The sequence below is a fragment of the Podarcis bocagei genome (genome assembly GCF_964188305.1).
Source record: "Podarcis bocagei genome assembly, chromosome: 18".
NCBI classification, from domain to species: Eukaryota; Metazoa; Chordata; class Lepidosauria; order Squamata; family Lacertidae; genus Podarcis; species Podarcis bocagei.
The window spans coordinates 9720428-9745306 of record NC_138144.1 but is presented as its reverse complement, the minus strand read 5'-3'; the positions used below and the strand labels follow the sequence as shown (position 1 = coordinate 9745306).

The 24879-nt window shown below is 48.4% G+C and overlaps 1 protein-coding gene across 2 annotated transcripts in view; it reads right to left on the bottom strand.

Annotated features, from left to right (window-relative positions):
* CSNK1G2 (casein kinase 1 gamma 2) overlaps nucleotides 1-24879 on the bottom strand; it is a 56014-nt gene that overhangs the window by 30339 nt on the left and 796 nt on the right. For both annotated transcript variants that reach the window (XM_081177882.1, XM_081177883.1), the window contains exon 2: nucleotides 4706-5307. In XM_081177882.1, the coding sequence (XP_081034008.1) occupies nucleotides 4706-4892 (187 nt within the window). In that variant the 5' untranslated portion in view covers nucleotides 4893-5307. The remainder of the gene's footprint in view (nucleotides 1-4705; nucleotides 5308-24879) is intronic.

Here is a 24879-nt window from a genome sequence, read left to right as displayed (position 1 = left end):
AAGAAGGTACAGGGTTACAAAGACTAGGACTAGCCGCCTGAGAAACAGTTTCTATCCAAATGCGATTTTGGTTTTAAATGCAGTGTAAGGTAGTCTCTAAGGGAGTATATTGTATTTAAAAATGGGGTATCAGAGTTTTTAGGGGGCTAACCAGGTTGGGATAGCAGGCTTGTTGGGTTTTGAATGTTTTATGTAGATTTTTCAATTTTGTTGTTTTGTATGGGACAATGACAACAAAGATTATCACATCGCATCGTGTCTATTTTTTTTATTCTTTTATATTGGGATTCCTTTTATTTTGAATTACGGAGGACACACAGGAAGGGGGCAGCGGAGGTGGGAGGGACGCCCAAGAGAGGCAGGAGAGTATGGTTCTCTCAGGTTGGGTGCAGAGCGGGTCCTGGAATCAGAGAATGTGGATTTGGAAGGGACCCCAAGGGTCACCTAGTCCAACCCCCTGAGATGCAGGAATCTTTCACCCAACGTGGGGCTCGAACCCACAACTTGAGATTAAGAGTCTCACACTCTCTTTCTTAATTCTTCTCCTATTTGGAAGTATTGCTTCTCATTATCTTTTTATAAACGTGTTAGGATTTTAGTGCTCAATATGTTAAAAACCTTCAATAAATGGTTAAAAGTAAGTAAAAATTATTATTAACGACTACAACTCCTCTGCTCAGTCCTGTGGATGTTTTGCTGGGTAACGTGCGTTTAGTCTTAAGATCTAAAAACTTTTGTAGTAATTTAATTTACGCAGAGACAGCCGTGTTCCTTGTAAACACAGACACCCTTCTGAAAAATCCTACACAATTCCACAGTGGCTGCTACTTCACTGTGTGGAACGCCTTCAAGTCTAAAAGCTCCAGAAACTTTGGATTCTGTATAAATTTAATTTGCATATGTTCACTGACACCTCCTGACACGAACAAATAGAACTCATTTTCTGTAAAATTCAGCTCAATTCGCAGTGGGCTGCCTTACTTTAAGGTCTACAAACTTTTTGAGTTTGCAGAAACTTAATTTGCGCAGAGAATAATGCTGCTCTCTGCCCAGGCACACCAGATTTTTGAAAAATCCTGCTCAACCCCATGGCCACAGATATTTCAGTGACCCTCTGTCACGGATGCTTGAGCTGTTGATTCCTGCGTTGCAGGGGGTTGGACTGGATGACCCTCAGAGGTCCCTTCCAACGCTACGATTCTTTGATTCTATGATTGCTTTCAAGTCTAGAAGCTGGGGTTTTTGCGGGGTTGGGGAACTGATGAGTGCGACATTCAAAATACCACGTCTTTGAGGAACACGACCCGGAAAAGGAAATCTGATCTGGGCATAGCTGTCAACTTTTCCCTTTTCTTGAGAGGAATCCTATTCGGAATAAGGGAATTTCCCTTTAAAAAAGGGAAGCGTTGACAGCTATGGATCTGGGCTTGGGTGGAGTGAATGCGGGAGCAAAAAATAAATAAATCAGAGGGTGGGAGCTCCAGTTGAGCGGAGATCTGTCTGTCTGTCTGCCAGGGGGTGGCCGGAACGAGAGGCTTGGCCTGCGGGCGGCGGAGGATAAAGGAGGAGAGATAATCCCTGGCATTTGGGAGGATGTAGCGGAAAATATAGCCTTAGCAGCAGAGCAGTGGAGAGGGGCTACTATCCAGCTGGCACCCGGGACGAATCCTCCCAGGGAAACAGACTGGCGCTGCCAGGGTCTGCAAACATTGCTGGTGCTCAGCTAGGCGGCAGGATCACAGCGTTAGAAACTCAGATACGCAAGCTAATTGCCAAATGCCACCTGAAAGCTCGGCTGCGGTGGCCGCAACAGAATGATCTGGGCAGTTTGACTGGCAATTGCAACTCAACGGGGAAACAGCCCGAAATCTTGCAGCAGATGCTCATTCTGGAATGTGTGAGTGTCTGGAGGCGGTTGGAGGATGGATGGCGGCTAACGGATTGAAGTGTTGTTTCTGGGGGGCGGGCTGGTGTGGGGGACTCCCTGGTCCTGAAAGTGGTAACTGTGCCCCGGAAGGACCAGGTGAGCAGCCTGGGAGTCATTTTGGACTCACCGCTGTCCAAGGAGGCGCAGGTCAATTCTGTGTCCAGGGCGGCTCCATCTGAGACCCTCCTGGCCTGCTCCCTGCCTCGCCAGAGTGGTGCATGCTCTGGTTATCTCCCGCTTGGACTACTGCAATGCGCTCTATGTGGGACTACCTTTGAAGGTGACTGGGAAACTACAACTAATCCAGAATGCGGCAGCAAGACTGGTGACTTGAACCACACAACTCCGGTCCTAAAGGATCTACATTGGCTCCCAGTACGTTTCCAGGCACAATTCAATGTGTCGGTGCTGACCTTTAAAGACCTAAACGGCCTCGGCCCTGAAGGAGCGTCTCCACCCCAATCAAGAAGCGAGGTTACAGGGAACCAGGTAGAGGGCCTTCTCGGTGGTGGTGCCCACCCTGTGGAACGCCCTCCCGTCAGATGTCAAGAGGATAAAAGAACTGACTTTTAAAAGACATCAGGGAAGTTTTTGATCCTTGATGTTTTATTGTGTTTTTAATACTTAGTTGGGAGCCCCCCAGAGTGGCTGGAGCAATCCAGTAGATGGGCAGAATATAAATAATAAAATTATTATTATTAATGCAGCCGTAATGGAGAAAATCATGCGCGATTTGAGATTTCAACAAGGCCTAGAACCTGAGGGCACTTTATATATGATTTGGCATGCACTGTGCAACCATAATTTCCAAGACAACCCTCACTGTAAGCCTATCATCAGACTGGGATTTATACTTGACCATCACATTACGCTGAGATTCTATTTCTACCCGTGTGCAACTGCACTCATTCTGCGTACCTGCTTCAGAGTTTTGCCTCTCACCTTTTCATTCTCACCTGTCATTCTAATCATCCTCCCCATGTTATACAGTGGTGCCTCGCAAGATGAAAAGAATCCGTTCTGTGATTCTCTTCGTCTAGCGGTTTTTTCGTCTTGCGAAGCAAGCCCATTGAAGAATTAGCGGATTAGCGGGTTTTAGCGGCTTATCTGCTGATCGGATCAGCTGATAAGCGGCTTAGCGGCTTAGAAAAAAGGGGGGAGGGGAAAAAACCAGCAGGAACTCGCAAGACATTGTCGTCTTGCGAAGCAAGCCCATAGGAAATTCGTTTTGTGAAGCACCTCCAAAACGGAAAACTCTTTCGTCTAGCGAGTTTTCCTTCTTGCGAGGCATTCGTCTTGCGGGGCACCACTGTACACGCACAGCTCCCGCTAGCAGGAAAGGCCCGTTATCCAAAATCTCAGTTAAGTAATTATACCCAAACCTTGATACACGAGTGGCTGATTCAGATATCCAAACTGCCAGAGTGTGCCCACTTCCACACCTGCTTGTGTTTTGCTGGTCAGCGGAAGCCATTTTCGGGCAGAAACCACAAAGGGAGGGAGAGAGATGGAACAAACCAGGGAGCAGAAGAAACGAGGCGTACCAGGTTCCTCCCATTTGTTTGACTTTTGCTGGGGGGTCTGCAACAGTTTGGGACAGAAAGCACGCATCAAATGTCCCTATAAATAATGGGAATCGTCAGCCAGCTCATTCAGCAAACCATTTCCTGGGAATGCACTGAGTTCAGAAAACAGGGTGGAATTCGAAAACAGTTGGGAGTTCTTGTTATTAAATATACCAAGAAAAAAGCACATCAAGAAGTCAGGCCAATGTAAGTTTCAACAGTGGGAGTGGTCCCTACTCGCAAGTCAATAGTCAATAGTAACAAAAACTAATCCATTCAAAAGTATGTATTCTGACAAGGATTACAAACTCTAACAGAGACTACAAACTCAAACTCATAAAAATATGTATAACACAGTAATTTGTTACAGAATTAGAGAGAAGAGTTTATGAGTAGAGATAAGTTCATGTTAGTCCATAGTCAAATTCGACCTGAAGGTCTTAGTTTCAATCATTGAGCAGAAGTCAGAAGTCAGTTATGGATCAGAAACTAGGAAAGGCCCTGTTTTGATGGATTCACCTTCATCAGCTGGAACTATCAAATATTACATGAAAATACATTTAAATTCTAAATTATCACAAATTATAATTTGTAAAACAGTATTATATAACATTTGGTTCCTTACCTAATTTTTAAAGGGTTCTACATATTTTTATGAGTCTGAGTTTGTAATCTCTATTTGAGTTTGTAACCCTTGTCAGAATACATACTTTTGAATGGATTAGTTTTTGTTACTATTGACTATTGACTTGCGATGGTGCTGGAGGAGACTCTTGAGAGTCCCATGGACTGCAAGAAGATCCAACCTCTCCATTCTGAAGGAAATCAGCCCTGAGTGCTCACTGGAAGGACAGATCGTGAAGCTGAGGCTCCAAGACTTTGGCCACCTCATGAGAAGAGAAGACTCCCTGGAAAAGACCCTGATGTTGGGAAAGATGGAGGGCACAAGGAGAAGGGGATGACAGAGGACGAGATGGTGGGACAGTGTTCTCGAAGCTACCAGCATGAGTTTGACCAAACTGCGGGAGGCAGTGGAAGACAGGAGGGCCTGGTGTGCTCTGGTCCAGGGGGTCACAAAGAGGCGGACACAACAACACTGACTTGCGAGTAGGGACCACTCCCACTACTGAAACTTACATCAGCCTGAGTTCTTGGTGTGCTTTTTTCTTGGAATTTGAAAACAGGCCACGGACGGGAAGGTGCAGACACTCACCTAGTCGAAGCTCCCCAAAGTTCCCACACCCGATCTTCTTCCCGACACGGAAGTTCGGGCCGACCATTAAGACTCCAGAGTTGGTCCCGGACGTCCGGCTCCCATGCGTGTTGCGGCTGCTCCCTGTCTTAGACATCCTTCGCCCTTCCTCCGCGTCCCCTTTGCCTCCTCTCTTATCAAAATCCATAAGTTTGTGGTACCCCGGCCTCTCCACGGTTACGCTGCTGCCATGCAAATCCGAGGGCCGAAACGTTGCAGGGGCCGGCTGGGGGGGTCAGGGCGGGGAGAGGGCGGGGTAGGGGGGTCGGGGAAGGAGGGGAAGGGGAGCACGAAAGCGAGAGAAGAGGAAAAGGAGGTCGAAAACGCCGGTTCTCTTTTCTTGGTCAGTAAACCATCCCGGGTAGAGGAGGAGGAGGAGGGGAGGGCGCCAGGGGGCGGACCGTCACCCGCATGTGCTGCGCTAGTGGGCCGGGGGTCCTCTCCTCGAAGGGGCCGTGGGGGTTCCTTCCGGCGCCTGCAGCGGGCTGCTCTCCGAAAACGGCGACATGGCGGCAAGGGGGAGATTGAGAGCGGCTATCTTGCGGCAACGCTTCACGTCCGAGCTGGAGGGGGAACAGAAGACAGGTTAGCGTGCGAAACAAGCATCCACAGAGTTATATTTCAGGAACAGTGGTACCTCGGGTTAAGTACTTAATTTGTTCCGGAGGTCCGTTCTTAACCTGAAACTGTTCTTAACCTGAAGCACCACTTTAGCTAATGGGGCCTCCTGCTGCCGCTGCGCGATTTCTGTTCTCATCCTGAAGCAAAGTTCTTAACCCGAAGTACTATTTCTGGGTTAGCGGAGTCTGTAACCTGAAGCATATGTAACCAGAGGTACCACTGTATAGAAGTTCATTGCCAAACGACCCCTGAAACCTCAGTTGCAGGGGCCGAAACGGACCTGGGTGCAAGAGCTCCGTTCCATCCCACAACAACTTCAGAAGCATTTGTTCCCCTAGCACTGGAGGCAGAGCAGAGGCCTTGTGGCTAGTATTGGTAGTAGTAGTAGTAGTAGTTGCCATCGACAGCCCTCTCCTCCTCCACAGATTTGTCCAACCCTCTTGCAAAGCCATCCAAGGTTGGTGTTCACTGCTGACCACTGCAGCAGAGAGTTCCGCAGGTTAGCTGTGCACTAAGTATCTCACAGCGCCATCGCTTTCTCAAGAAGCCCCTCGGAACGCAACTGCGCTCACAATCCCAGGAAACTATGGTCCAGAATTGCAGTTTTGATTTTCTCCCTTAGGGAAGCATTTCACAATCAATAATAAGAATAAGATTAAGTGAAGAGGGTTATGGCTGGTGGAAGGGGCAGGGGGGAATTTCCCCACAAAGAACCAAAACACCCAGTTTTTAAAAAGGCGCCCTGTTAATCTGGATTAGGAGAGGCCTCTCTTAAAGAGGGGAGAAATTGCAGTAAACTCCCAAGCGACTGCCAGCGAGGCGGACGAAGGCGGGCTCATCCTAATTAAAGGGGGAGCTAAAGAGGGTTAATTTTGTTCTTAAATAAAGTTCTGACGTCTTGCCAGTGGAAAGCCAGCGTGTCAAGGAGACAGGGCTGCTGAAGGACTAGCTTTCTACACACAAGGAAATAAAAATGAGGTGAAGCCCAGGAATAAAATAATGTCTCGCCAGGGGAAAGCTAGCGCGACAAAGGGATGGGAACGTTGATGGGCTAGTTTTCAATGCGGAAGGGTAGCTTTTCGGATCCTGTGAACAAACGCTGCTGCCGCCCAGTAGCCTCACACGTCCAAAGTTCTCCCCAAGATTCAAGATACCAGGAAATTGCCAAGTTTTTGAGCTCTGGTGAACACAGACAGAACAGGAGGGGGTGCAAATCCTACGCTCCAAGATGCTGGGAGGAAGCAGAGAAGAGGCCAAAGGGCTGGGGGTCCCCCCTTGAGCATCCCCACGGCACCCAGGTGACCCATGGAAGCAGGATGCTGGGACTCCAAACCAGAACCAGAAGTCCACCTTGTTCCCACGGTGTGTTTAACACACATTTTCCAGCTTCCGTACCCTCCTGCTTCTCCTTCATTGTCTCCAGAGAGGCAGCGGCTGCCATTTCCCCAAATATAAATCTCTATCTCCCGATTTGCACAAGCGTGGTTTTTCTTAGGGGGGGGGGAGAAAAACCTTGCCGTGGAACAGCCTGGAGAAACGCTTCCGTGTGTCTCTCTCTCTCTCTCTCCAAGCCAGCAAACGGAGACTCTTTTTCTATTTCCTGGTTTGACTGCCGAAAGCAGGCGGGGAGAGGAGGGAGGAAGCGCCACCAAGCAAGTTCTCAGAGACCTAGCGAGCGCATCGGCCGACTCTACGTCAAAGAGGAGGAGGAGGCGGAGGAGGAGGCCGGGCTCTGGGGAAAAAGGAAGCCACATCATAAACAGACGAGCGGAACCACGGTGCCGGCAGAACCACGGCAGCGCTGGCGGCGAAGGTTTGGCTAAGAGTGGGGCTGCCCAAGAGGGAAAACTGGCCCCTCCACAAATCCATGCGCACACGGCTAATATGTGCCACGTTCTGTGCTGTGTTACAAACGCAAAATATATCAGCTGTCCCCAAGAGCTTGTAGGGAGCTGCGACTCTTGCCGAAGTCTCCGTCCCATTTCAGACACACTTTCTCCCCTCCACCAGCAAAAAGAACCAGCAACCCATTTTCGCTTTTTTCCTGTTATCAACACAAAAAGTATAGCGGTCATGGAGCCAGGTTTGCGTGTTTTTATGTTGCAAACCGCCCCGAAATCTGCCGATTTAAGGCTGTCCACAAATGTTAATAGTACAGTGGTACCTCGGGTTACATACGCTTCAGGTTACATATGCTTCAGGTTAGAGACTCCGCCACCCCAGAAATAGTACCTCGGGTTAAGAACTTTGCTTCAGGATGAGAACAGAAATCGTGCTCCGGCGGCGCGGTGGCGGCGGGAGACCCCATTAGCTAAAGTGGTGCTTCAGGCTAGGAACAGTTTCAGGTTAAGAACGGACCTCTGGAACGAATTAAGTTCTTAACCCGAGGGACCACCGTAATCGTATCAGCTGTCTGGTGTAAGGAACACGGATATAGTGGACACTCGGGTTGTGAATGTGATCCGTGCAGGAGGCACGTTTGCAACCCGCAGCGCCATGTCTGAGCACGCGGAGGTTGCGGTTCTGCACATGCGCAAAGCACAATTTAGTGCTTCTGCACATGCGCCGAAACCCGGAAGTAACCCATTCTGGTACTTCCGGGTTTCGGCACATCCATAACCTGAAAAGACGCAACCTCACGCGTCTGTAACCCGAGGTATGTCTGTATAAGTTAATCGTCTGGGAATTGTAGCGCTGTGGGTGTTGTCAGGAGACGCTCTATCCTCCTCCCAGAGCTACAGTTCCCAGAGTGGTTTGATAATCGTTCTACAACTCTGGGAGTTATAGCTCATGGAGGGGAATATGGGCTCTCCCAACAACTCTCTGCTTCTCTTAGCAAACTACAACTCCCAGAATGCCTTGCAGGAAGCTGCAAGTGTTTAACGTGGCGTGATCCCGCTTTAAATGCATAGTGCAGATCATAGAACTGTAGCGTAGGAAGGGGCCACGAGGGTCTTCTAGTCCAGCCCCCTGTGTGGGACTCAAACCCAGGACCCGGAAATTAAGAGTTTCATGCTCTCCTGACTGAGCTGGTGTTCAGCAGCCATTCCTGATTATTCCAAATCACTACTGAGTTTGCACTGCGCTGCAATTAATTGCTTTGATGCAGGGTTTGAAATTAGCAGGGCGCCAGGCGCCTTTAGATTCAGAATTTGCAAGCACCTCAAAAAAACCTGGGTGCCATTTTTTGTGTGTGGCTGACACTCAAGGATTACTAAAATGCATGTGCTTTGAAGCCTTGAAACATGTTAAAAATAGACAATATGTTAAGGGGTTTGACAATAAAGAGAAGTATGGTATCAATATTGTAAACACCAAATTAAACATGTACAGTGGTACCTTGGTTTACGAACTTAATCCATTCCGGAAGTCCGTTCTTATACCAAAACTGTTCTTAAACCAAGGCATACTTTTCCTAATAAGGTGCCCTTCCACCGTTCGGATTCTGTGATTAGACAGAGGTAAAGTTTGCAAACCGGGACACTACTTCTGGTTTTGCGGAGTTTGTAAACCGAATCGTTCTTAAACAGGACTGTTCTTAAACCGAGGTACCACTGTATTAACAATTTCCGCTAAAAATGTGATATTAACAATGTGCCACTTATGTGAATTGTATATTAGTTCATGCTTATCAAAATAATAATTAAAAAGTGTTGTCGACCCCCCCCCCCCAAATGGCGACTAGACATTCTGTTTTGGCACCCACAACCCCATTTGGCTCCTAGCTTTTCTACCGCAGTTTCTAACACTCCTTTGATGGATTGCTGCCTTATTTCTAGGCTACGCATTTTTAATCTGTTTTACCGGGCTTCCAATATCTGACCATTTCCCACGCCGTCCTTGCAGCCAGCCGTTTTGTTTTCAGGGTTGTGGCTGCAAAAGCAGGGGGCAAACAGCACACCAAAACCAAAGACTGCGGCCTGGGTTCAAATCACCACTCAACATCTGAAGACCGCTGGGCGACCTCAGGGGGATGGTCAGCCTCCCTCTTTTCCACCTGGTCCCACCTCACAAGGTTGTTGTTAAGGATTTAAAAATATACAGGCAGGGGGAATGACCATATATAGTCTTTAAAGAAAGCTTTGGCTAAAATTATGCTATACAGTGGATGCTGGCGTTGTGAACGTGATCCGTGCGGGATGCATGTTCGCAACCTGCAGCTGCACATCTGTGCACACATGGGTTGTGATTCGGCGCTTCTGCGCATGCGTGACCACCGAAACCCGGAAGTAACCCGTTCCGGGACTTCCAGGTTTCGGCGGTCCGTCACGTGAAAAAACGCAACCTGAAGTGTCTGTAACCCGAGGTATGACTGTACAGTGGTACCTCGGGTTACATATGCTTCAGGTTACAGACTCTGTAACCCAGAAATAGTACCTCGGGTTAAGAACTTTGCTTCAGGATGAGAACAGAAATTGTACTCCGGCGGCGGCAGCAGGAGGCCCCATTAGCTAAAGTGGTGCTTCAGGTTAAGAACAGACCTCTGGAATGAATTAAGTACTTAACCCGAGGTACTACTGTATATAAAATGAACAGAGGAATAAAAATGTGCCACGATTGTGTTTTGTGTGTGTTCATGCACACTTGAAATTGTGCATTTCAGCTGGTGGGAAGATTCCGGAGCTGCCTTTAGCACAGTTGATCTTTTTCCAGGACTAATTCAAATGTTTGTGTGTTGACTGGAATAATTTCCTGCCCGCAGCCTGTTGTGTCTATAAAGCAAGCGTTGCCAGACCCCCCCTCCCCCCTCAGCCAATAAATATTAAAAGTCCCTTCTCCAAAAGCCAGAATTTTGGCAGCAGGCCAGCAGATATCCCTCCTTCCCTAATTCCCCAGCCACCTAAAAACACAGAAACGTTTATCCAGCGTTTCTGGGTTAAACTGGTCATCCACCGCCCAGAGTGGCTGGGGCAACCCTGTCAGATGTGTGGGGTACTATATTATTATTATTATTATTATTATTATTATTATTATTATTATTATTATTAATTTTATTTATACCCCGGCTGGAGCCAGGCTCAGGGCGGCTAACACCAGTAAAAGTACAGTAAAAACATAATTGGGGGGGGGGGAACCATTTTAAAAGACAGTGGTACCTCTGAGGAGAATGCAACCCGCAGGGGCGCATCTACGCACATGCAGGTTGCAATTCGCCGCTTCTGCACATGCGCGTAATGTCATTTTGCGCGTCTGCGCATGCACGAGTGGTGACCCTGTCCGGTACTTCCGGGTTGTAACCTGAAGAAACGTATCATGAAGCAAACGTAATATGAGGTATGACTGTACAGGTTAAAATGCAATTTAAAATGCAGCCTCATTTTAAAAGTACAGTGGTACCTCGGGTTAAGAACTTAATTCATTCCGGAGGTCCGTTCTTAACCTGAAACTGTTCTTAACCTGAAGCACCACTTTAGCTAATGGGGCCTCCTGCTGCCGCCGCGCTGCAGGAGCACGATTTCCGTTCTCATCCTGAAGCGAAGTTCTTCACCCAAGGCACTATTTCTGGGTTAGCGGAGTCTGTAACCTGAAGCATCTGTAACCTGAAGTGTATGTAACCCGAGGTGCCACTGTAGCCCATAGATCAAAACCGTAAGGGGAGGGAAACATAAGGGTCAGACTGAGTCCAAACCAAAGGCCAGGCGGAACAGCTCTGTCTTGCAGGCCCTGCGGAAAGATGTCAAGTCCCGCAGGGCCCTGGTCTCTTGGGACAGAGCGTTCCACCAAGTCGGGGCCGGTACTGAAAAGGCCCTGGCCCTAGATGAGATCAGTCTAACCACCTTGCGACTTGGGACCTACAAAATGTTGTTGTTGTTGTTGTTAATGGAGGACCTTTCTTCAGAGGAGGACAAGTACTTTTGGACCCACTCGTGCCTTCCACCACCACTGACCCTAACCTCCGCTCTCTATGCGCTGGTAACTTCTTGGCTAGATTACTGCAGATCACTCTCCGTGGGGCTGCCCTTGGAGATAACCCAATCGCGCAGAATTTGGCTAGGTCTGAGTGTATTGCACCAATTCTTGCCTAAACTGCGCTGGTTACCCAGTTAAGTTTCTTGTTTGTTTCAAACTCTAAAAGCCCTAGATGGCTGAGGACCCCTTATCCCTCAGGAGGCTCACCTCTCTGCCCGTGGACCGGCCTGGAATCTGCCTCCAACCTGTTCAGAATTAGCCAGGCGCCAGGCACATTTTGCACCTGGCTATCGGCCATAGGGCCGCTGGTGGCGCTGTGGGTTAAACCACAGAGCCTAGGACTTGCTGATCAGAAGGTCGGCGGTTTGAATCCCCGCGGACGGGGTGAGCACCCGTTGCTCGGTCCCTGCTCCTGCCAACCTAGCAGTTCAAAAGCACGTCAAAGTGCAAGTAGATAAATAGGTACTGCTCCAGCGGGAAGGTAAACGGCGTTTCCATGCGCTGCTCTGGTTCACCAGAAGCAGCTTAGTCATGCTGGCCACATGACCCGGAAGCTGCATGCTGGCTCCCTCGGCCAATAAAGCGAGATGAGCGCTGCAACCCCAAAGTCAGCCACGACTGGACCTAACGGTCAAGGGTCCCTTTACCCTTTACCTTTATCGGCCACCTGCAACCAAGTGATGATGCCTGGACACTAGGATGGCTCCTGACATCTCCACAATCCGGGGATCCTTGAATCTGGACTGTTTCCGCACACTAATACCGCATCCTGTAAAATTCTATCCGTTATCTATTATCTGCACGATTGGAATGAATTTCAGCAACCAAAATGCTTTTTTCTCTGCATCCTGTTGGAGTAAGCCAATATATATGCGGACTGGAGGATGGATGGCGGCAAACAGATCGAGACTGAATCCTGACAAGACAGAAGTACTGTTTCTGGGGGACAGGAGGCAGGCGGGTGTGGAGGATTCCCTGGTCCTGAATGGGGTAACTCTGCCCCTGAAGGACCAGGTGCGCAGCCTGGGAGTCATTTTGGACTCACAGCTGTCCATGGAGGCGCAGGTCAATTCTGTGTCCAGGGCAGCTGTCTACCAGCTCCATCTGGTACGTAGGCTGAGACCCTATCTGCCTGCGGACTGCCTCGCCAGAGTGGTGCATGCTCTGGTTATCTCCCGCTTGGACTACTGCAATGCGCTCTACGTGGGGCTACCTTTGAAGGTGACCCGGAAACTACAACTAATCCAGAATGCAGCAGCCAGACTGGTGACTGGGAACGGCCGCCGAGACCATATAACACCGGTCTTGAAAGACCTACACTGGCTCCCAATACATTTCTGAGCACAATTCAAAGTGTTGGTGCTGACCTTTAAAGCCCTAAACGGCCTCGGTCCAGTATATCTGAAGGAGCGTCTCCACCCCCATCGTTCTGCCCGGACACTGAGGTCCAGCTCCGAGGGCCTTCTGGCGGTTCCCTCATTGCGAGAAGCAAAGCTACAGGGAACCAGGCAGAGGGCCTTCTCGGTAGTGGTGCCCTCCCTGTGGAACGCCCTCCCACCAGATGTCAAAGAGAACAACAACTACCAGACTTAGAAGACATCTGAAGGCAGCCCTGTTTCGGGAAGCTTTTAATGTTTGATGTATCACAGTATTTTAATATTCTTTTGGCAGCCGCCCAGAGTGGCTGGGGAAACCCAGCCAGATGGGCGGGGTATAAATAATAAATTATTATTATTAATTATTATTATTATTATTATTATTATTATTATTATTATTATTATTATTATTATTACTATCACTGGATCAAGTTGACTTTTCCTCTTTTAAGTTCTCAAAGCTATTAAGGGAGCTCAGGGTTGTCCTCTGAACTAGCCAGATGTTTAACTGAGAATCAGTCAGAGTCAGTCCATCACTTGGAAAATAAGACTTTAGACCAATCTTGCCCCAGAATGGCAACTAGACATTCTTTTTGGCTACTGCAACCGTGGCCTTAAGGAGTCCTTTGGCTCCTAGTTCATATATCTGAGTTTCTAACCCTGCACCCACCAGTAAGCATGTGGCCCCCAGAATATTTTTGCAGTCGGGAGGAACATGGTCCTCCTGCCAGAACAATCGTCATACCTCAGCTCCCGAACACCTTGGGAGTCGAACATTCCAGCTCCCAAATGATCGGAAACTGGAAGTGATTGTTCCGGTTTTCAAATGTCTTTTTGGAAGCCGAACATGCGATGGGAGCTTCCTGCAGCCAATCACAAGCCGCGCTTTGGAAGGCGAACGTTTCAGAAGGCGAATGGACTTCCAGAACGGATTCTGTTCAACCGCCAACGTATGACTGACAGAATCATAGAATTCCGGAGCTGAGAAAGAACCCAGAGATTATCTAGTCCAAGGGTCAGCAAACTTTTTCAGCATGGGACCGGTCCACTGTCCCTCAGACCTTGTGGGTGGCCGGACTATATTTTTTTAAAAAAATGAGTAAATTCCTGTGCCCCACAAATAACCCAGAGATGCATTTTAAATAAAAGGACACATTCTACTCATGTAAAAACACATTGATTTCCGGACTGTCTGCGGGTTGGATTTAGAAGGCAATTGGGCCGAATCCGGCCCCCGGGCCTTAGTTTGCCTACCCATGTTCTAGTCCAGGCATAGGCAACCTCGGCCCTTCCAGATGTTTTGGGACTACAACTCCCATCATCCCTGGCTAACAGGACCAGTGGTCAGGGATGATGGGAATTGTAGTCCCAAAACATCTAGTCGAAAACACTGCAAAACAACTGCTTCCGTATTTTGCGCTGCACTCAAATGTTGTGCTATCTTTCCAAAGGAACATCCCTGACACCCCCAAACCCTCCAAAAACAGGACAACACAGAAACTCTTGACAGCCACAAGAGGGGAGGGAGAGGCATGAATGCCGCCTCTGTCTCTTCCAGATGCTAAAAATCAGGCCAGCTCTAACTCCCCGCCTACCATGATTCCTGCGCTCCACCTTTTCTAGACAAGTCAGCACACACCTGGTTGGAATATACAGATATTTATATATTATGCAGTGCAATCCCGAAGGGAGTGACGAGATGTCACAATGGAAAAAAATTAAAGCACACACAAATCTTTAAGCAGCGCCGTGTGGGAATCACAAAGAAAACAGGAAAGCACTAAAAATAACGAGCACGCACAGATTTTTGCAGCGCTGCACAAGCCAGGGGTCTAAATAAAACATTTCCCCGCCCATGCTGGAAAAATAAAGGAAGAGGAGGGTTTTGGGGGAAGGTGTGGTGAGGGCAAGATGCCGTGCGCAGGATCCTATCGTCCCAGGAGTGTTGCAGGTTCTCCCAACCCAGGGGAGAAGTCGGCAAGTCTTTTAAACAAGGCTCGGCAAATCTCCGCTCCCCGGATCTCCCGGGACGAACAATCAGAGGTTCTCTCCTCCGTGAGATCAAGCGAAGGAGCAAAACAAGTTGCCCCGGGATCCTGGGTCGCAGGTGGCGCGAGAAACACAATCCCTGCGACTCCCCTGCAAGGAACGGCGGCGGCTTTTAAGTTTCCTCTGAACATAAAGGCGACACGGTACACGAGTTCATAAAATTATGAACAGAATGCAGAATGGGTTTCCTCCATCCCTCCCAACGCTAGAACCCTGGGCGTCCGACGGAGCCGGTGTTCCAGTACTCAGATCCTTTTCACTGGTGCCCCATAGGCATCTGGTTGGCTGCAGTAAGAGAAGGACACTGGACTAGATGGGCCATTTGGCCTGGTCTCCAGCAGCCAGCATCTTCTTGCGCTCTAGGAGTCTTGGTTGACCACAAACTTGACATGAGCCAACAGTGTGATGCGGCAGCTAAAAAAGCCAATGCAATTCTGGGCTGCATCAATAGGAGTATAGCATCTAGATCAAGGGAAGGAATAGTGCCACTGTATTCTGCTCTGGTCAGACCTCACCTGGAGTACTGTGTCCAGTTCTGGGCACCACAGTTCAAGAAGGACACTGACAAACTGGAACGTGTCCAGAGGAGGGCAACCAAAATGGTCCAAGGCCTGGAAACGATGCCTTATGAGGAACGGCTAAGGGAGCTGGGCATGTTTAGCCTGGAGAAGAGGAGGTTAAGGGGTGATATGATAGCCACGTTCAAATATATAAAAGGATGTCACATAGAGGAGGGAGAAAGGTTGTTTTCTGCTGCTCCAGAGAAGCGGACACGGAGCAATGGAGCCAAACTACAAGAAAGAAGATTCCACCTAAACATTAGGAAGAACTTCCTGACAGTAAGAGCTGTTTGACAGTGGAATTTGCTGCCAAGGAGTGTGGTGGAGTCTCCTTTTTTGGAGGTCTTTAAGCAGAGGCTTGACAACCATATGTCAGGAGTGCTCTGATGGTGTTTCCTGCTTGGCAGGGGGTTGGACTCGATGGCCCTTGGGGTCTCTTCCAACTCTAGGATTCTAGGATTCTATGATTCTATGATTCTATGATTCTTGTGGAACCTCCACAGCCAGAGACAGTCTGTCTGTATTCCTAGCTTCTTGTGGGTATTTTGCCACTGGGGGACTAGACAGACCACTGGTCCCATTCGGCAGTCTCTCATGATACTCTTATGCGCAACTAGGCATGACGCCACACAAGGGATGCCCAGTCGCCTTGAAACTGGCAAAACCAGGGTTGCTTCCTGTGTCAAATTCCGAAGTACAGTGGACGCTCGGGTTGTGAACGTGATCCATGTAGGATGCACGTTCGCAATCCAAAGCGTTCTCAACCCAAAGCGGCTCGTCTGCGCATGCACGGGTTGCGATTCGGCACTTCTGTGCATAGCGCAATTTAGCGCTTCTGAGCATGCGCGACCGCCAAAACCCATTCTGGTAGTTCCGGGTTTCGGCGGTCGGTAACCCCAAAATACGCAACCTGAAGCATCTGTAACCCGAGGTATGACCGTTTCTCCTTTATCCTGAACAAATCATGTGTCTGTTTTGATTAAGCATTTCAGCAATACTCTGTTAAACCACTGAGCCTAGGACTTGCCAATCAGAAGGTCGGTGGTTCGAATCCCTGCGATGGGGTGAGCTCCCGTTGCTCGGTCCCTGATCCTGCCACCTAGCAGTTCGAAAGCACATAAAAGTGCAAGTAGATAAATAGGTACCGCTCCGGCGGGAAGGTAAACAGCGTTTCCGTGTGCTGCTCTGGTTTGCCAGAAGCGGCTTAGTCATGCTGGCCACATGACCCGGAAGCTGTACGCCGGGTCCCTCGGCCAATAAAGCAAGATGAGCGCCGCAACCCCAGAGCCGGTCACGACTGGACCTAATGGTCAGGGGTCCCTTTACCTTTTCCTTCAACCAATTATTTCTTCCCTCTGTTGTTTCCCCCCGTTCCCTTGTGGCCCTGTTGAATACTGAACCACCTGTCTTTGAGCACAGGAAGGTAGAGAACAGAGGAATCACAGGACGGTGGGTTTGGAAGGAACCCCAAACATCGTTGTCTAGTCTAGCCCAACCATAGGAGAAAAGTAAGTTTTTAAGAAAGATGTAAAAAATGCAGTGGGTGAGATCTGGTTTCCAGCATTGAAATATATCACCAGCTAAACATTGCAATATACCAATATCTGAATATATCGCAATGTCTGAAATAAGGATGTTGTTATGTAGAGGCATTGACTGCATAGGACACAAAAACAAAAACACACACATCACAATTCGCGATATATTGCCAGGTCAAAAACTACAAAACGAATACAGTCATACCTTGGGTTACAGCCACTTCAGGTTGCGTTTTTTCGGGTTACGGACTGTTGAAACCCGGAAGTACTGGAACAGGTTACTTCCGGGGTTCGGCGGTCGTGCATGCGCAGAAGCACTAAATCACTCTTTGTGCATGTGTCAAATCGCAACCCGCATGTGCGCAGACGCACCACTGCGGGTTGCAAATGCGCATCCCGCACAGATCATGTTCGCAACCCGAGTGTCCACTGTATCAAGATATGGACTTCAAGCCAGTTTTGTGCATCCAGTCTAGCTCTTGCAAACCCATCAGTGGAGGAGTTTAAAGGGGGGGGACATTTTTTTTTGGAGAGGCTGGCCTTCCCCTCCGCACCACAAAGCTTTCGCTCCGCCATCGTAAAAGAGGACTAACGGAGAGTCGGAGGGGCAGCCCCACCCTGTTGCCCCTTCGCAGCCCTCATTCCCCAGCTGTTTTTGCAGGAGCGCTTGCGGCCCCCCGCCCGCCCCGGAGAAATGCGATGCCCGCAATTTGGCTCAGGGCGGCTGTGAATGAGGCGTTTCATGCATGCTGTCCGTGCAGGAGAGCGGCCGACAGACATGCCTGTGTGCTCACGCTCCTGAAAGAAAAACAACGATTTGCAGGACACGCAGATACGCTACCGGTCTCTCCAAACAGGCTCCTAGCTAGAGCCAATCGGGAACTCTAAGAAACTGGAGAAAGGGAAAAAGAAACCCAGTGCCGTTCTCAAACTGGCAGCGCCGCTTTCGAAGGAGCAAAGTCTACCATCTTGGTTCAGCCTGGCGCCCAGGACCATCCAAACGTATCTGTGCCATTCAGGGCAGTGCTAGAATTCACCCAGGCGCCTGGCGTGTTTCCAGTTTCAAACAAGTGGAGGCCTCCAGGTGCTTCCTGTGAATGTCTTACCTGCCCACCCCCCCAAAAAACCCTGCACGCATTCCACTTCTGTTTTCTCGCTTTCTGCACTAAGTTTTCCTAGAGCAGGTTTATAAATAGCTGCCTGCCTTGCGGCACGTCAGGTCTACCTCCGGGCAACGTTGAAGTTGGAAGAAGATTGGCACTCCCTTTTCTTTTCTAAGCTCTAGGAGGTTGCTAGGTTGCTCTTGACCTGTCCCTAAAATAATATATATTTTTTAAAAACAATTGGCCAAAAAAATACTGCCGCCGTTCTTTGTCAAGCTTGAGCACTGCACTGTGTGGGGCAGCCCTTGGAGAGTGTCCGCGAATTCCAGGTGGTTCAGTTTAAGAAGGATGTGGACAAGCTGGAAGGTGTGCAGAGAAGGGAGACGAAGATGGTGAAGGGTCTGAAAAGCAAGCCTGATGAGGAACGGTTGAAGGAACTGGGGATGATTAGCCGGAAAAGAGGAGACTGAGAGAAGACAGGAGAGCCAGCTGTTGCATGGAAGATGGAGCCAGCTTGTTTTCTCCTGCTCTGGAAGGCAGGACACAAACCAACAGCTTCAATTGACAAGAAAGGAGATTCTGAGTAAATACAGTGGTGCCCCGCAAGACAAAAAAACTCGCTAGACGAAAGGGTTTTGCGTTTTTTGAGCTGCTTCGCAAGACGAATTTCCCTATGGGCTTGCTTCACAAGACGAAAACGTCTTGCCAAGTTTGTTTCCTTTTTCTTAACACCGTTAATACAGTTGCGACTTGACTTCGAGGAGCAACTGTGGTAGCCTTTTTTGAGGTTTTTGAAGACTTTGGTATTTTTGAAGCTTTTCCAAAACTTTCCCGACACCGTGCTTCGCAAGACGAAAAATTCGCTAGACGAAAAAACTCGCGGAACGAATTAATTTCGTCTTGCGAGGCACCACTGTATCAGGAAGAACGTTCTGAGGGTACCAGCTGTTTGACAGTGGAACAGGTTCCCTTGCGAGGTGATTCACTCTCCTTCCTTGGAGGTTTTTAAGCAGAGGCTGGGTGGCATTCTGTCATGGATGCTTCAACTGCATTGCAGGGGGTTGGACTGGATGACCCTCGGGGTCCCTTCCAACTCTTAAGATTCTATGATTCTATGACAAGGGGCTCTGAAAACAGGGACTAGGCCATGACAACTGGGCTTTCCCTCCTTTCCTGGCTTGATTTTCGGTACAGTGGTACCTCTGGTTGCGAACAGGATCCGTTCTGGAGCCCCGTTTGCAACATGAGCAGAACGCAACCTGCGTCTGTGCGGGTCACAATTTGCCACTCCTGCGCATGTGCATGATATCATTGCATGCGCGATCGGCAAAACCCGGAAGTAGCCCGTTCCGTTACTTCTGGGTCGCTGCAGGACGCATCCTGAAAGAACGTAACCTGAACCGAACGTAACAAGAGGTATGACTGTACGGTGCAAAAGTATTTGAAGGAACAGATTCACCAAGAAGCACTAAGCAAACTATCAATGGAAAGGAGTGGAGAAAAGATTTTGGAGGCTTTTTGGAAGAGCGTTTAAGTTGCTATTGGTTGACAACATAAATTCATCTTCTCGTGTGGTACCTTCCCCACTTTTGGAACTCACTGCCTATTGGCACATTTGCTTGCTAAAACAGTTTTGTTTAGGTAATGCTGACATGTGATTTAACCTGCTTTTTCAGCTTTTCGGTGATTGTAATTTAAACAAAAACTCATCCGGGTCACTTCATTTATTAAACTTTGCTGAGGCGGCTTTACAAAACTCGGCGTGTGTGGGGCAGCTGGCTGGAGGTGCGGAGAGGCTTTCAAACTTTCGGCCAAGGAGTCTCTGCTGCAAAGCACCTGCTCCCAGGGAGCTGCCTTATAATACAGAGTCAGACCCTCTGCACTGACTGACAGAGTATCAGAAGGCATCGGAACGATGTATCAGGAAGTTCGGGTTCCAAAGAATGTTCGCAAACCGGAACACTCACTTTTACAGAGTTCGGGAGCCAAAGCGTTCGACTTGCAAACCCGGAAGTGACTGTTCTGCTTTATGAACATTCTTTGGAACCCGAACATCTGACGCGGCTTCCGACTGGCTGCAGGACAGCCAATCGGAAGCCGCACTGTGGTTTCCGAACGTTTTGGAAGTCAGACTTCCAGAACAGATTCCTTTCGACTTCCAACGTATGACTGCATTATTCTCACCAACTGCACTGTTAAGGTTCCAGACCTGGCAGTTCTAACAAACTGGGAGAAAAGGAACTGCCTTACCAAGTTAGTCCGTCTAATTTAATATTGTCAACACTGACCAGCAGCAGCTTTCTCCAGGGGTTTGGGCAGGGAACCTTCTCAGTGCTACCTGGGGAGATAAATGGGACCCCCTGGGCAGGGCGAGAAACTCAGATATAGAAGTTAACCGCCAAATGGCACCTTAAACCTAGATTGCAGTCGCCACACTGAACTGTCTAGGCATCATTCTCCCCCCAATGAAATAATACTAATCAGGGCTTTTTCTTTCTTAAAAAAAATGTTTAGGGGTACACAGTCATACCTCGGGTTACAGACACTTTGGGTTGCGCGATTTCGGGTTGCGCAGTGCACTGAACCCGGAAGTACCGGAACGGGTTACTTACGGGTTTCGGTGCTTGTGCAGAAGTGCTAAATCATGCTTTGCGCATGTGCAGAAGTGCCAAATCGCAACCCACACATGTGCAGACGCGCCGCTGCAGGTTGTAAACGTGCCTCCCGCACGGATCACGTTCGCAACCCAAGCGTCCACTGTACTCTCGTTTTCCTACTCATATTGAAATACTGTCCCTCAACAAGGCCAAACTTAAGATTCACAAAATGTTTAGGGGTATGCGTACTCCTGTGTCCCCCCAGAAAAAAAGCACTGATACTACTACTACTACTAATAATAATAATAATAATACAGTTGTACCTTGGATTCCGAACGTTTTGGCTTCCGAACACCACAAACCCGGAAGTGAATGTTCCAGTTTGTGAACGTTCCTTGGAACCTGAACATCCAATGTGGCTTCCTGCAGCCAATCGGAATCTGCATCTTGGTTTCCGAACGTTTTGGAAGTCGAACAAACTTCTAGAATGGATTCAGTCCGACTTCCAAGGTACCACTGCAATAATAAAATTCCACTTCTATACTGCTTTCATTTAAATTTCAATACCTCCTTTCTATATTACTATACAGAAAGTAGTTTATGAGCTGAAGAAACCACAGGACAGGCAGCAAAGATCACACACCTAATAAGCATCTGATCCAAGACGAAGTCACAATAACTTTAAAGAATAAACAACTTACAGAAAACAAAGCAATGTCAAATAAAGAAATATTAAACAACCCGTTAGAATGTAATAGTAAAATGTAAAACGCTTTTTATATTAAAGGGAAAAAATAACAAGCAGTTGACAACACATTAAAGCGTCAAATCAAACAACCCAGAATAAAACAAATCAAGGCTTCCAGTAAAATATTTCAGATCCCTTTCTCAGGGACATTTGGCTTTCCTCCCATTGATTTACCTACAGTGGACACTCGGGTTGTGAATGCGGTCCATGCAGGATGCACGTTCGCAACCTGCAGAACCCGCAACAGCGCGTCTGCGCATGTGTGGGTTGCAATTCAGCACTTCTGTGCATGTGCAAAGCGTGATTTAGTGTTTCTGCGCATGCACAACCACCAAAACTCGGAAGTAACCCGTTCCGGTACTTGCGGGTTTCGCCGGTCTACAACCCAAAAAAACGCAACCTGAAGTGTCTGTAACCTGAGGTATGACTGTACTTAATTTATAGAGCTGCCCCACAGCAGGAGGACTCTAGGAAGGCAGGGTGGCGTAGTGGTTAGAGTGTCGGACAAGGAGCTGGGAGATCAGAGTTTGAGTCCCCACTCAGTCAGGAATCTCACTGGGCGACCTTGGAGTCTCAGTCCCAGTCTCTTGGCCCACCTCACAGGGTCCTTGTGGGATGAACTGAGGAGGGGGGTGGACCATGGACTCCTTGGAGAAAAAGCTGGGAGATAAATGAAATAAACGAGCTCTTCTGCTTATCTGCTTAAGAAAGCTGGAGGGGGCAGCCAGGAGGAGATGTCAGTCGCCAGCCTGGCCCCCAGAAAGATCTCCATGCGGTTTAATGTTTTAATGTGTTGTCAACTACTCAAAAATGACAGTAATAATAATATGTGCCATTGCAAAAAGAAAGAGAAAAAGATGGTGCCTGGACATTCTGTTGTGGCGACAACAAGCTAAGTTTAAGGTGGCATTTGGAGATAAGCTAATATATCGGGAGGGATGCGGGTGGTGCTGTGGGTTAAACCACAGAGCCTACGGCTTGCCGATCAGAAGGTCGGCGGTTCGAATCCCCGCAATGATGGAATGAGCTCCCGTTGCTCGGTCCCTGCTCCTGCCAACCTAGCAGTTTGAAAGCACCCCTAAGTGCAAGTAGATAAATAGGTACCGCTCCGGCGGGAAGGTAAACGGCATTTCCGTACGCTGCTCTGGTTCGCCAGAAGCGGCTTAGTCCTGCTGGCCACATGACCCGGAAGCTGTACGCCGGCTCCCTCGGCCAATAAAGCGAGATGAGCACCACAACCCCAGAGTCGGCCACGACTGGACCTAATGGTCAGGGGTCCCTTTACCTTTACTATATTGGCGTTTTCAACCCTGTATCAGCTGAACTAGAAGCAAGTCACTGTTTCCCATGCGCAAGTGCTTTTAAGCTAACCACTGTGGAGCAGGAGATTCTCATGCGCCTCTCAGACTGAGCCTACCTCGCAGCGTTGTCAGATTTAAGAACCACGGCGAAACATAAGCAGTGGGAAGAGGCTTAGCTGACGGGAAAGGCTGTAGCTCTGCGATAGGGGGGCGGGTTAGCCCCCACCTTCCTGTTTAAAAGCACAAAAACCCTGAGGACTAGAGTCTTAAGCTTATTTTCAAAGGAAGTGGTGTACCTCAGTAGTAAGAGCACTTGCTTTGAATGTAAAAGGGCATTTGCAGGCTGAGCTGGCAGAGGTCTCCTGCCTAAAAGCCCAGAGGGCGGCTGCCAGTCAGTGCAGCAGGTGAATGTTTCGACTCTGTCAAAGGCAGTGTGTTGCAGTGGTTAAGAGCGGCAGACTCGTAATCTGGTGAGCTGGGTTCGAGTCCCCGCTCCTCCACATGCGGTTTTCTATTCTTCCGTGTAATGCAAATGTTGAAGCCCAGGGTTGTGGGTTCGAGTCCCACACTGGGCAAAAAGATTCCCGCGTCGCAGAGGGTTGGACTGGATGACCTTCGTGGTCCCTTCCAACTCTATGATTCTATAAACAATTTCCCTTAGCCTGCATGGGAACAAAAAAAAACTTCTCCAGTGTCTTGTCAAGCTGTTTAGAAAAAATAAATAAAGATTCCTAACTGAACACGACTGGCCTCATAAGCCAACCCCATCTTTCCGAAGTTCCTAAACACCACATTTTATTTTTGAAACTGTTTCTCGGCATTTCACTCGCTAGGAGGAGGAGGGAGGGGGGAATCCGATGTATTTCCTGGTCAAATGTTCTACTGCCAGAAGGATTCGCACGCTTTGGTTTATCCGTTCCAGAAAGGCCTCGCCAGAATATAACAAGACCCAAGATAGTGACTTTGCAAACACAGTTCCGGGCAAATAAATCAGGGTTTTTATATATACAGCCTGCCTAACAGATTGCTTTAAAAACCTGCCACGAAGACACTTTGCACGCACACACACACACAAAGCAGAAACATAACAGGTTAGTGCTTGGAAAATAAAATTATAGAGAGAGCAAGAATCACTCCAAATGGGTGGTCCCCTTTGCTCGGAGCGCCGCAGGCCTGCCCCCAGAAGGAATTCTTCCCTATTCCCCATCTCCAAAACCCACGAGACATTTTGATTTTTGACTGTCTGGGGGCAATTTAGGACGATAAGCAGAGAGAGAGAGAGAGAGAGAAAGAAAGAAGAGATGTTCCCTGCATAAAAAACCCCAAGGATTCAAAATCCCTTTATGTGTTTCACATCAAAACACTTTTTTGTGTGGGGGGGGGGTTTGGGAAGTTGGGAAGTGGCAGGATGAAGAAAAGATGCAAATAAAGAAGGCGTTCTTTGCTTTAATAACAAAACAAAAGACTTGCTACAGATAACAGAAGGTTCCAAAGGGGGGAGGAAAACAAACCAGTATTGCAACAGTTAGATTTTCACTTTTTCCTTTTGCAATGGGGGGGGGGGTTTGGTTTCCTACCAAGGAGGGATGAAAGAGAAACTCTAAATGAGGAGGAAGAGAAAAGACAAGGCCTGGTCTGAGATGGGTGGAAAAGAAAATGAGGTGGGGGTTTGCCAAGCTGGGGGTTAAAAGGCACTCAGCTACAGCTGCACTGACCCTCATTCTCTCCCCCCCAAAAAAAACTCCCTTTTTTTGCTAAAGGTTCCTTTCATTTCCTCCTTTTGTCTCCCCCCCCCCCTCACCTCTCTTTTTCCCTTCCTTTTCCACGAACACACCCAAGCTATGGATGTTGCTAACCTACTGTTTTGGAAAAAGGGACTTTTGTGGGGGGGGGGGTTGAGAAAGAAGCCCAGTTCCCACAGGGAGGAAAGGGGGAAAATGATAAAAGCAGACTCAGAATAACAACTGTTTACCAGGAATTCTTTCCTTTCAGTTGCAATCATCATCATCATCATCATCATCATCATCATCATCTCATTGCAGTTTCAAAAGATAACCCTCCAAGTTAGAAACCACCACAGTTCAGGAACCACTTTCCTCCGCTCTTCAAATTGGGGAAGAAAATTTAAAAAGTTTTTTTTTTTTGGGGGGGGAGGAAGTTTCCAAAAAAAAGCACCGAAAATATAATACAGCTTAAGCCCTGCTCTTTGTCTTGCAAAACGAAAGAAAGAAGACAAGGGAAGTTAAGAGCAAAACAAATAAGTAGGCCTAGGTCACAGTTACTTCTTTTTAATAATTTTTTTGGCGTAAAGAAAAAAACGGAGAACAAGCCT